Source organism: Anguilla anguilla, chromosome 6, assembly GCF_013347855.1.
Source record: "Anguilla anguilla isolate fAngAng1 chromosome 6, fAngAng1.pri, whole genome shotgun sequence".
NCBI classification, from domain to species: Eukaryota; Metazoa; Chordata; class Actinopteri; order Anguilliformes; family Anguillidae; genus Anguilla; species Anguilla anguilla.
The window spans coordinates 51,100,052-51,112,615 of NC_049206.1; the positions used below are offsets into that span (position 1 = coordinate 51,100,052).

Sequence of the window (12,564 nt, forward strand, 5' to 3'; positions counted from 1 at the left end):
AAAGCACTCAAACATTCAGTTCCTCTCAGCATTATTCTCCTTTGCCGGTTATGTAATGCAGAGGCAGTCCGTATTATCTACATATCGAGCACATGCAAAACAGGAAAGGAGCATCCATTTCGTTTCAAAGACCGCGTCGTGACCACAGGCTAGCACCCTCAGACCTCTCGCTGCTTCCCAGCTGAGGTTTCAGCTTTCTTTAAAAAAAATTCAATACAATTTTTAAAAAATTTATCTCTGAAATGCTTTGTTTTCCCACTCTCATTTAAGAAAATACCCCCTAACGGACCGCAGGCATTACATCTCGCTGTAAGCATGCCACTGTCTTCTGGGTGAATGCTCCCCAACAATGGCATTTTGTGATGCCTCAGCTCTCCCAAAACTGCGAACAAAGCTGGGCCTGTTCAAACACCGCCGCGGCTAAGCAATTAGCGCCGGGGTCCGTTCGCCGTCCGCAATATCAAACCGCATGTTCGGCCGCGGCGGTGGGGGGGGGGGGGGGGGGGCTCTCCCTCCGCCAGCGCCGCGGTAATATCTGCTGACGGGAGCGCGCAGCGCGACGAGCCGGCTAGCAGGGGAGCCACGCCCGGCAACGGCGCTTTTTTCCGCAACCGTCCGTAGAGCTTCACGTTTCCAGCAGACGATTACACGTTTTTCAAAGTTTCTCAAACGTTTCGTTATTTTCAATCTCCACCCTTGTTACCTGCCTCTACTCGAAATGGCAAGCACAGCAACGCCTGGGTTTGCTTGCGAGCCCGCCAACGAGCATCTTCCCTTTCCCGTGATGCTCAGGGGCCGCTCTTGGTAGCAGATGCTGTCGGTTTAATCTGCTGGAAGCTCAGAACCCCCCTCGACCCCCCCGCTCCACCAGTCCGGTAATCCCCCCGCACCCCCCATGGGGTTGAGAACACCAGCCGGCAGACGGGGCCCCCGCAGAGCACGGAATCTCTTGGTGGGGCGAGCGAGGCTTCCCCCGCATTAGCACGGCGGCCGTTGCTCACAGGTCTGGGGTTCGAGCCTGGCGTCGTCAGGTTCTCCGTGTGTGTCCTCGCGCTCAGCGGTTGCGGGGTTAAACTGTCTAAGAGCACTGCTATACAGAAAGAGTGCGGGCATCACATTGGCTATCGGCCGTTCGCTTTCCAGCTTCTGATGCCCAAACGCTGTTGCTGCCAGTCATGGCCCCAGGGGACCAGCGCAAATTTCGAGTGCAGAAGGGAGGCACATGACTGTCTCAGGCCCTGCGATGCAGGCCAGCTAGCCCCAGTGAGATGCTACTCGGGGCGTTCTCTGACAATGTATTCAAATGAGAAACATTGGCTTCTCAAAATAAACGACGGGCCGCCCTCTCGAAAGGCTCTTCATTTTCACACGCCCCGTTAGCATGCCGACGGAATACAAACTCCGGCACCGGCCGAAAGCGAGCGCGTAAACAAAACGCGCCCCGCCCGCCGCTTCTGTGGGAAACCCTCTTGCTTTACCGCACGCTCTCGTGAAAGAAGCCACACGCCGATGGGCTGGTGCCACACGATCTCTCGCTCTCTCTCACAACAGAAAACAGAAAACAGAGCGCTCACATTTTCCTCAGAGCGGTTACGCGCCGTGGGCGTGAGGGGGCTGTGTGGTCTGCGGCGAGGACGTTGAGCTGGAAGCTCAACGCAACCACCCCAAGCCGTACCACCGAACACCTTGATCTGAGCTCTGATTGGCTGCCCAGGGTGCCCTGCCCTCTCCAACAATACCCCACACATTAGGCCACAAAGTCAACGAGCTTGGCAAACTGGAAGCACCGAACGTGACACTGCTCTAAATACATTAAATTACAAAATAATACGTTATATTAAACTATGTGCACATAATCGTATATTCACAGCATATACACAGTAGGGAATCACGAACTGCAGCGAGTCTTAAAAGACGATGCTTTGAAAGATAATAAATGGATGAATGGCTTCCTCTCTCTGATACAGCGATTCATTCACGGCGCCGATCGTAGGTGTTCTTCTGCATCGCGCGGCTCTTCCTGCTCTTTCAGGGAGACGGCGGTTCGTCGGTGATGTAAGCCACTCCAGTCGTGTTTACAGGTTGATCTCCTGTTGACTTAAGCGCCGCGCTGCCAAAAATAAACCCGGGGACTCTCCCCGGGCTTCGGAGGCAGCCGCGACGGGCTGTGCGTGAAATCCGCGTCATGTAGCCAGCAGGACTTCGCACAATGAGTCTTCCTGCGTAACGCGCGAGCTTAATGAGGTTCATCAAACGCAGAAACAGTTTCATATGCAGCATGTACAATATGTTCGCCAATGACACTCATTTTCACTAGCGTTACCCAACTAGCGTTAAGGATAGCAAAACAAAAAAAAAAAAAAGATTCATTTGTATGCCAGTCTTGTACGCACGTACACACGCGAGCACAAACACATACACACACACACACACAAACACAGTCCTCAATCACAGAATGAGTTTCAAAGACTACACTGAGACAACACAGATGCTCTCACACTCGCTAAAAGACCGCAGTGCTGGCCCAGTAAAAGCTCAGCTCTTTTCCACAGGTTTAGGGCGAAAGGAGACTCACCTCCACCTCGCAGGGGAACTGCGTGCCGTCCAGCATGGTCACCTGACACACCACCGTCTTCATCTTCTTGGTCAGCTTCAGCGGGGACTTGTCCGCTTTGCCCTCCGGCTTCACGATCTGCTCGTCCTCTTTCTTCACCTCCTCTGCCTTTTCGTCCGACTCCTTCTGCTCCGCGTCCTTCTCCAAAGAGTCCTCGCCCTTCTCCTCCTTGGCAGGCTAGACGTTTATCAACCAGAGAACACTGAGGACAAACGACCCTGAACCACCATGAAACAAAGTTAAACTTTACGCGCTAGGCAACAAACGGAATTAAACAACAAATAAACACAGCGGCGGTCAGTTTGCGTTTCGTAATGTTCTTTTACGTGTCGTACTATTCGATTATTATGTCATATCAATCCAAACAAAGCAGGAACTGCAGAAGTGGGTGTGATTAACACAACAACATAATCGGCAAGCTGTGCTTTTGAACAGGAACAATACCAAGCAAAAGTGTCAGACGTTTTTTTCAGCCTGGCTGGCTGTCACAGGCTTAGTTACGGAAAAAACCCATGAATTTGGAAACGTTAATGATTCGAAATTGTACAATGACATCACAAGCCTGTCCTGACTATGCCATTAAGCCATTTTAGACCGAGTGTTAAATTTGCTGTCTTTAAAAAAAAAAAAAAAAAAAAAAAAAAAAAAAATCAATGAAATGTGGTGAAATGTAACGTGACTACATTCTCAAGGACTACATTTGCAAAAAACAAAACAAAACAAAAAAAAGGCAACAGCAAAAGCAGCAATCCCTTGAAGGAAGCCATTTCCCAAGATTCCCTGAGAGAACGCTACAATTGCTAGTCTTCGCACCATTCCGTGCTGTTGATTTCAGTCGGGAGAGCTTTAAGCACAACCATATGATTGTGCTATCTGGAAGAAGACGAAAAAAACTGCTTTCGTCCAGAGATTTGTTTTCCATTGGCCTGATCGCTGCCGGTGATGTCATTGGGTGGATCAAAATGAAAACATGGAACATAGCGAGCAATTTGGCCCCGACACTGACAAGAACAACGGATGGAGAGGCAGCCCGATTGCAACATGTCGCAAGGCTTAAAGATGTTTAAAAGCAACAACTCCCACGCAAAACATACGTTTCCTGTTAATAAAATCAGAATGAGCCTCTTCCCTGATTGTGGACGTAAATTTCAACGGAGTTAATAAAAGAAGGCGATGATAAAAATCGGAGGTTTCTTGGATAAGCCGAGTATGATTACTGGACCACAGTCCACCTCTTGCATTAGAACATCAGTTTCTACTGGCTGTGCATCTATTATTCAATTCAATTCTATTTTTATAGTGCTTTTTACAGAACTGTCACAAAGACGCTATACACTGGCCATGTTTTTTGTGATATTTAGGTCACACTTTTCTGAAAAAATATCTTTCTGAGCTGTATTTTATGACTTCAATGCAGAACTAAAATGGAATGGCTCTCCTGGTTAAATGCTAAACAGGGTAGTAAAATGTCAAAAAATACTGAGAGTTGGACAGAAACGCTTTAGGTTTTGGTTCATAGGATGTGTTGACGACATTGAAGAAATTAAAGTTGCCGGTGCAAACCTTTAAAGGGCTGAGTTATGAACATTCATGTCCATTGTAATTTTAATGTCCTATAAGACAGGAAGTTGCCTGGCGCCGATGCCGCTGGCCTGGCATGCTAGCGAACGCGATGTTCTTTGGCAGTTTTTGTCCGCCAGCACCTACCAGCAGATCTCTAGTTTCTGACCCTTTCGTGAAGCCTGAGGGGGGGGAAAAGCAGAAGGGCTCGGCTGAGGAGATCAACCAGAGTGAAATGAACGGCAATGAACTCCTCAGCGCCTCCGCGTTGGGAGGTCTGGACACCATGTGGCCGGCGGGCCGAGCGCCACGAGCGCGTCTCCGTGAAAACGGGGACGAGGAAGGGAGGGCGGCGGGCGAACGAGGCCTGGGATCGTGGGGGAGAGCGAGCGGTGAGCCGAGCTAATTGGGGGTGGGCTGAGGGACCTTGGATATCACCGCTGGATGGAAACGGTGCTGAGGTTTAAATGGAGAGAACAGTAGGTGGCGCCGTGGGGGTACCTGGGTGTCGGCGCTCCCGATGGAGTGCTTCTCCTCCTTCTCGTCCTGCTTGGGCGGGGCCTCGTCGGGGGGCGCCTCCGTGCCCTCGGGCGGCTTCTCCTCCTCCTTGGGGGGGGCGCTGTCTTTGGGTCCCTCCTGGCTCTGAGACTTCTGCTTCTTAAGCCATGGGGGGAGGAACCTGGAGATCCCCTTGCCCGTGGGCTGCTGCTGCTCCTTCTCCTTCTTCTTCTCCTCGGGCGTGGTCTTCTCCGCCTCCTTGGGCGCCTCCTCGGCGGGCGGCTCCGGCTGCTCCTCCTGGGCGGGCTCCGCCGCTGGCGCCGCCGTTTCCTGCTCCGGGGCGGCTGGCTGCTCCTCGGCCTTCTCCGGCTCCTTCTTCACCTCCGTCTCCGAACCCGCTTCTGTCGTCATGGTCACCGGTCACGCTGGGGGAGGGAGGGAGACGAGCAGAGTCAGGATGATGACACAAACGGCATGACACACATGATGACGCCTCCATCTCACAATGAATACTGAGGCTATGAAGTGAAAAATATGAATTAATGGGAACATTCACACCATCACTTATAGTAGGCTACTTAAAACCAGTGCAAAAGCTGTTCTAATGAATTTCCCTAAATGCTATATATAGGGTAAACGTCCCTATTAAGCCCACGTACCATATAAGCCCACTTGCAACTTCTGAGTCAAATAAAAAAAAACTACATCATAATTTTTTGCTGTGTGATGTTTTTTCGAATGAAGCTGCTTGTTACGTAAATTACACTTTTTATTGTAAGTCAATCACATTTGTCGATATTGAGTTATCGAAGCATATGTGTGGCATGTGCCTGCTGAACCCAGAAGAAGTTGCAAAAAAACTTAGGTGATTTTGGTACCCTCAGAAAATATCATTTTTTGTATATTTCTACTCCTGTTTTTGGAAAGTACTCACTTGTTATCAAAATTTAAGTGATTAGTGTTTTGAATGAGACATATGTTAGAATATTACCTGAATTAGAAATATTGTGTCTTTTGAAATCAAAATATGAGTTTTAGCACACTAGCAAACAGACCACATGCTGCATCAATACAGTAGCTACATAGTATGGTTCATTGCAATGACATAAAGCATGATAAGTATGTATAGTTTATATTTTTGTATGCAGTTTATATTATTATACTGTTAAATAGACAATAAATGTGTATGTTTATCTTTATTTATTTTTTAATTAACATTTTTACCTGGTGGGCTTAAAGGGGACTCTAGCAAAAAAATCACACTGTCTGAGGTGGATGTAAATGAGTATAGCTAATTACTTCTCTACATGATCAATTTATACTTTTCATATTATGTTAGTGCACCATATATAGATGTATTTCATACAGTTGTTTTTTTAATGTCATGTGAGTAGAATAAAATATTCTGTCTTTAACCATAAATTCACTGATGTTCCCTTTAAGCCCACCTGTTCCCATTAAGCCCACTTTACTGTTTTTCAATGGGGATTTTCTCCCTTTTGACCTCTGAACCATTTTCCTCCCTAATTTTGACCTCACCTGATGAATCAGCTCCATAATTCAGATAATTAATACCCATATTTAAATATCAGTGATATTGCATACGTCAATTCATTCTGGATAGGCCTGTGTTCTATCTTAACATTAGCAATAATTTTTTAATCTTTACTTTTCAGATGAGTTTTAGTTTAAGATGACTAAAACACGAAAGAACTACAGTTCATGCCCACGCATGATAGAAGCGCAAGTTCATCCTCTGCAAAGCAGGGCTGTAGGGACCTGGACCATTCTATTTGCGCAATCATGAGGTCATTGAAAATCTACAAAAATAAGATGAAAGCCATGAACGACTTGCTAGCGTAAGACAAAGACAACCACAACGTGGGCTAAAGATTGAAGCAAACAAATAAAATAAAGCTTAGACCACCTTATAACCTGTTATGTTACACTACTAAGATGGAGCATGGAGCAAATGATAGCCTTACTAAAACGATACAATCACCTCAAAGAGCATAGGCCTACGTTTAGTCTAGGAGAAAGTAGAAATTGCAGAAATGTTGACATCTTTCTTGTTTATTAAGTTATAGGCTAACGATACATGAGCTTCAATATGTTATGACTGATGTCTCCTCATAATGAACTGTATGTTTTAATGTTACTCCACAATGAACTGAATGGTTTTAAAATGTGTTTTTACAATGTTTTCAAACTACTATCCTAAATCTGTTTAACATTTAAAAATTTATTGTTTAATTGTAAATCCTGAAATTGACTCATTTGCTATCCTTAGAACATTAGTATTGAACTTGAAATTGTTTTTCATTCAGTCAGTCGGTCTTCAGAAATCTTCATAAAAACACCTGCACTTTCAACCAGCTGACTGAACCAGAAATTTTGGCCAATTTCAAATGCCAACAGCACACCATAGGATAGAGATACAGACAAAATAACAACACATATTGAAAGATGAAGTACTGAAGAGTAATTTCCACTATAGTTTTGATTTTGTTTGTAAATATTTTTTTGGCTACATTCCAAAGAAGACATGTTGTAAGTTTAACTTTTTCTGTGTTGACAACACAGCAAAAAGGCTGGTCATGCCTATTTCAAATGCCATTTACAGGCCATAGGATAGGAGTGGAGACAAAATGAAAATAGCTATTGAGAGCTAAGAGATTACAGATTTGAATAGAACAAGTTTGTATTGTTAGGATTTTTTAAATATATATTTATTTATCAACAAATCATGAAGTGGGCTTATTTGGAACACCCATGGGCTTAAAGGGTACGTTAGGTACCCATTAAGCCCATGCCAGACTTTTGACATATTTTGACAAATTAAACAATAAAAACATTAGAAATTGGTATAAATGAATTATTGACACTTCAAATCAGAGATTAGACTTTCATTATAACTAAAATGTTCTCACTTAAATTGGGGCAGTATACATGAAAAATGTCTGAAAAGCGGATTTGGTGGGCTTAATAGGGACGTTTACCCTATCGCATGGTCTCACATTACTCCAATTTGCATAAAGGGACCATTACGAAAGAAGATGAAAGCCAGCAATTACATTTCCTATAAATATACAATGATTCAAATATATATTATTCAAATATATTATCATTATATATTCCTAAAGCAATATTCATGAAACCTAATGTGCCTGCATGAAATAATGAGTGATATCAATTTTCATGGCTGACAGTGAGTACAAGCAGAGCTCAAAGCAGCAGAACCACCATTTGTAAAGAAATAAATGGTTATTCATAGGGTTCCCTTTGGGGGGAGGGTATACTGTGGTTTGACTCGGCCAATATGAATGTTACACATTGTTGGGATAACTTATATGACTTAGGCTATGTATGGCTTGACAACTACAATATTATTGAGAACAGCTGATAGGCACATCCCTATTGGAAACCTACACGCCCTGACGCCTTCGCGTTTGCAAGCTGTAACTCATTACGACGTGCTTCGATTAAATTACGTAATCTGATTCGCCAAAAAAGTCAACGAGGCAAAGCAACGGGAACACCGCATTCCACAAACGCGGTTCGAGGCGGGGCCCGGATCGTTATTTACGGAAAACGGGACGAGGCGGCCGCGGGCGGGACGGGGCTCCGGCCCAAATATCACCGACGGCGGAGCGGCTCGGTTACACTAATTCACCATGACAACAGGGGGGGCAGAACTCAATGGCTGAGGGCTTAGGTCCTCCACAGTTCCTTTTGTAGCCGAGAGAGGGACATAGGCCAACGCGGAATAAAGAAAAGGAAGCCGAGCCGCTTTATTGCATAATAATGTTTTAGTTTCCCTGGGAAGTGAATGTCTGACAGAGATCGACAATTGTGCGTTAAATACAACGTTCGTGAGAAGACACGCCCATTATGAAATCTGAGTGGTGCGGGTCTATGCTGTAGATCTGTCATCGCACAAAGCGTATTGGTTTCCAGACTGAAACTCGTTGAGAAGCTTTTCACAACCACTTGGTGTGAAACTGGAGTGGGCGAAAGCAGCCTGGTTTCACTGCGAGAAACATCATGTAGCGTCCTTGAACTACACAGAAGAAACGTTTGGACATGCACTACATTTCCCAACATGCAATGTCAGAAAAGAGCAAGTCCTAGAAGCAAGGGGCACACTGAATAGGTGAATCAGCATATTCAACAGAGCAAAGTCATAAATTTGACATTCTTTGCTCCTGCACATCACATTCCCAACCCATGCAGCCAAAGCTGAAACTCCAGACCTGTAGGTTGTTGTGGTACTATGAATTCACAAAGAAAATGTTCAATACAGAATGGAACAGGAAGTCGGCCAATTTCTTCAGACCAACACCGAACAGAGACTTCCTGCCCAGAATCATTCAGCTGCAGAATCCATGAGTAAACGCACCTCTGTCGGACCGCAAACTATGAGCTGCTATTTTCAAACACTGGCCGGGGGCATCCTCGTTCTGAGCACAAACAGAGGGCATTTTAAACTATGCGCTGAGTCGCATATTTACTCCTCCTAAATTCTTTCACGTCTTTCAGTTTTTCAATTCACGTTTTGTCTGTTCTCAGTGCAGGCTATGGGTGGAAGCAGACCTACACATTTGTGTCTTGGTACCAGATTCGGTGGGCGATAAATGCAAATAAAAATATGTACAGTACTGTGGCTGTTTAAGAAAACAGAGGCATAACGATGAAATTACAGCTTAATTACACACTGGTGGCAGGACACACTCGGAAATTCATCAGCGAGAAACACTGAAGCGCTCCGCTTTCCCAATCAATATGGGTAAAAGCACATATTCATCTGTGACCATCCCAGGCTACATACAGGCTAGAGGATTATGGCAGAAAACACTCCCTCTTGCGTGAGTGCTTTAGTGTTTCCAGAGAGGGAATCCATTTTATATTCCATTTTTTTTTTTGGATGCACATTTCATGGCTGGACAGGCTGGTCACGTGATGTTTAATCTTACACCAGAGAATTGAGGAAGGGTTAGAGGAGAGCCAACAGACTGACAGGAAAGGACGGCGTTGGAAAATGACTTTCCACACGCAGATGCACATTCACTGTAAGGGCGTTCAGAACACGTATTTACAGGCATTTTATATCTCATTTCACATCCTCCGTTTTTACTTCAGGGTACAGTATGTGTTAATTGTGGCTATTTAGGCTATTTATTTTTAAACGGCTCTATGAACACGGCATATTTAGCCACATAAACATACACGGAGACAACACTGCAGTATTCAGACAGACCCTCCTGGAAAAATAACCACAATTAACAAATTCTGTTTTTTTCTTACTTCGGGTTATCTGTGGTGATTTTTTCAAAATGGCGCTCTGACCGCAGCATGAACGCGTCAAACTCAGCCACGCAAACGCGTACAAAGAGGACTCACCAACACGTAAAAAACTGCGTCGAAGCTGCGGCGTTAACTGCACGGTTGGCGCTCCCTGACAACAGCGACCATTCAGGCCTCCGGTAATGAAGAACAGCTGCCTTCCTCGCAGACTTTATCGAATTAACAAACCGGTTAAGCTGACCGTTAAGATGGATTCAAAAAGCCCGACTCCAGACTCCACACGAAGGAACATCGGGCCGCTCGGGGTAAACAGAAATAAACGGGGGCACGGGCACGGTCGCCGCGTACATCAGCGCTCGGAATTGGCTGAGTGGGAAAAGGTCACTCAATTTCACTTCTCCAGAGGCACAAAAAACACTGTTTCCCGCCATCGGGACACAATGGAACTACGTTTCGGAATCCAAACTGTCACTGCCAATGTTTTATGTTATAGTTCCACATCGTAAAAATGTACTCTCACTTCATCTCTCATGAAACCTTATCGTTCCAGAGCTACACTTGCACGTAAACATTTAGGTATTTAACCAAAAACTTTTACATGGATGCTGGGGGTGGGGGGAGCATGTAAGAAATATAAAGTGTTTTATGATACCATTCAAAGAGTCTTTTTTTAAATTTTTTTTTTTTTTTTTTAAGAGTGAGGGGAGGGTGGCGGTGGGTGTGCTCCAACGATGAAACAATAAAACTGCACTCTCCCCCGACCCAGCAGAAGAGTGAAGTCAGCCATTCAGTATCATGACGAGGCCGTGGCCGCGAACCGCGGGCTAAATCCCCATAACTGCGGAGCTAGCAGTTGGGAGTACGCGAGACAGCACAGCCTGTCAAAGCCAATCAGCGTCCAGGCGCCACAAAATGGCCTCCCCGCGCAGGGCGCGGCGCGTTCTCATGCTTTCAGATCCTCTTTGCTGTAAGAGGCTCATATCAGCGAGCGCTGGGGGGCGGGCGGGCGGGGCAGACGCAACACACCTGCCGTCACCACGCATCACAAGTTCATAGAGGGCTCCCACCGACCCCCCAAAAAACCTGCCCTGAGTAATGGGAGCCTTCTGACACCCCTGAGAGAGAGAAAGACAGAGAGATTCCGCTCAGCCATGAACGCGCAGATTGATCAGGTCAAGGCTTAGAGTGACCCCTCAGGGGTCTCAAAGGGGCAGAGGGGCCGTAAGCAGCGGTAGGCTGATGTCAGCGTTAGGGCCAATCAATTTCCTGTCTTTGGAGGCTTTTGGCAACATTTCACTTAAAACGTAGCTTTTTTAAATGAGTAACAGGACAGCTACAATTACTCAAGAAAGCATCGCTGCATGTTTTACAGAGATTAATGATAAGGGCCAGGCTGACATGCTGAAAGTCTTGGACACGTGTGCACATTTACATGCATGATGTACATAAATATGTATGAACATGTATGACGTACATAGATGCACACATTAAAAAAAATACTCGGAAGGCGTGTGGACGTGAAGGGCGATTAGCTCACGCTAAGGTGATTAGGCATATTAATGAGGGGAGGAGTATCCTTGCGGTAACCTCTCTGCAATCTGGCCCAAGAAGAACACCTTCGGTTCAGTCCGCTCTGAGCTCGATTAAGCGCCCGTTTCCACCGGCTGGCGGGCTGGCGGAGGGGGGGGGCTGCCCCCGAGGTCCGTGGGAGACGGGAGCTGGGGGAACATCTGTGCTGCGTCTGCTGCCGGATGTGGCCCTTGGGGGGCCCCTGGGAGCTCCGCCGGGGCGGAAGACGGCTCGGAAGACAAACAAGCCCCAGGAGCGGGCTTCGGCGACAGGCTGACTGAGTGTGCAGACCGGCCACACTGTGAGACGCTGCTCAGTCACACTGAGAGACGCTGCTCAGTCTCACTGAGAGACGCTGCTGCTCAGTCTCAGCCCAGTTCAAGCGCTCTCCTAAACTTCCTGATCTCACATGGGGAACGCTTTCTCTGAAGGCAACCCCTTAATCAACATGCTGCCCGACATGGGTTCAAATAAGGCAGCTACTGCAGCGCATGCTCCAGGGGGAGAGCTTAATGTGACCTGTTGAATGTCAAAGGAAAGTGCATTACACAGTCATTTTTAATGTAATCTTAAGATCAAGGCATCCTCAAACCCTTCCTGGAGCCATTAGTAGGTTCTGGCTTTTTTTGGGAAGCATTAGTGTGGACCCCAGAGCCAAACAGAATCTCAGCTCCCTGCTCTGCTGGGTCGATCTGCACTGCTGTTATAGCCAGTCCATGTACCAGAGCCTTACTGATACAGTCCCCCAATGAGAAGCAGCTGCTTTCTCCCCCTGTACACAATTTGTCACAATGAGGCAATGTTGCAATTCCAGCCTACAGTCTACAGTAGGGCCCCAGTTAAACACGACCCATTTCGCTCACACTTGGATCCTGAGCCAGCATGAGTCTGGGGCCCGTTTCACTCACCGTGGCCCGTTTCACACTCAACGCGTCCTACTACACACCCAACATGGCCCATTTGACACTCAACGTGTCCTACTACACACCCAACATGGCCCATTTGGCACTCAACATGTC

The 12,564-nt window shown here is 46.4% G+C and overlaps 1 protein-coding gene across 13 annotated transcripts in view; it reads right to left on the reverse strand.

Moving 5' to 3' along the window:
- epb41l2 (erythrocyte membrane protein band 4.1 like 2) overlaps nucleotides 1-12,564 on the reverse strand; it is a 71,394-nt gene that overhangs the window by 41,525 nt on the left and 17,305 nt on the right. For all 13 annotated transcript variants that reach the window (XM_035422013.1, XM_035422011.1, XM_035422010.1 and 10 more), the window contains exons 2-3: nucleotides 4,676-5,097; nucleotides 2,576-2,791 (exon numbers count right to left, since the gene is read on the reverse strand). In XM_035422013.1, coding sequence (XP_035277904.1) covers nucleotides 2,576-2,791; nucleotides 4,676-5,083 — 624 coding nt within the window. In that variant the 5' untranslated portion in view covers nucleotides 5,084-5,097. The remainder of the gene's footprint in view (nucleotides 1-2,575; nucleotides 2,792-4,675; nucleotides 5,098-12,564) is intronic.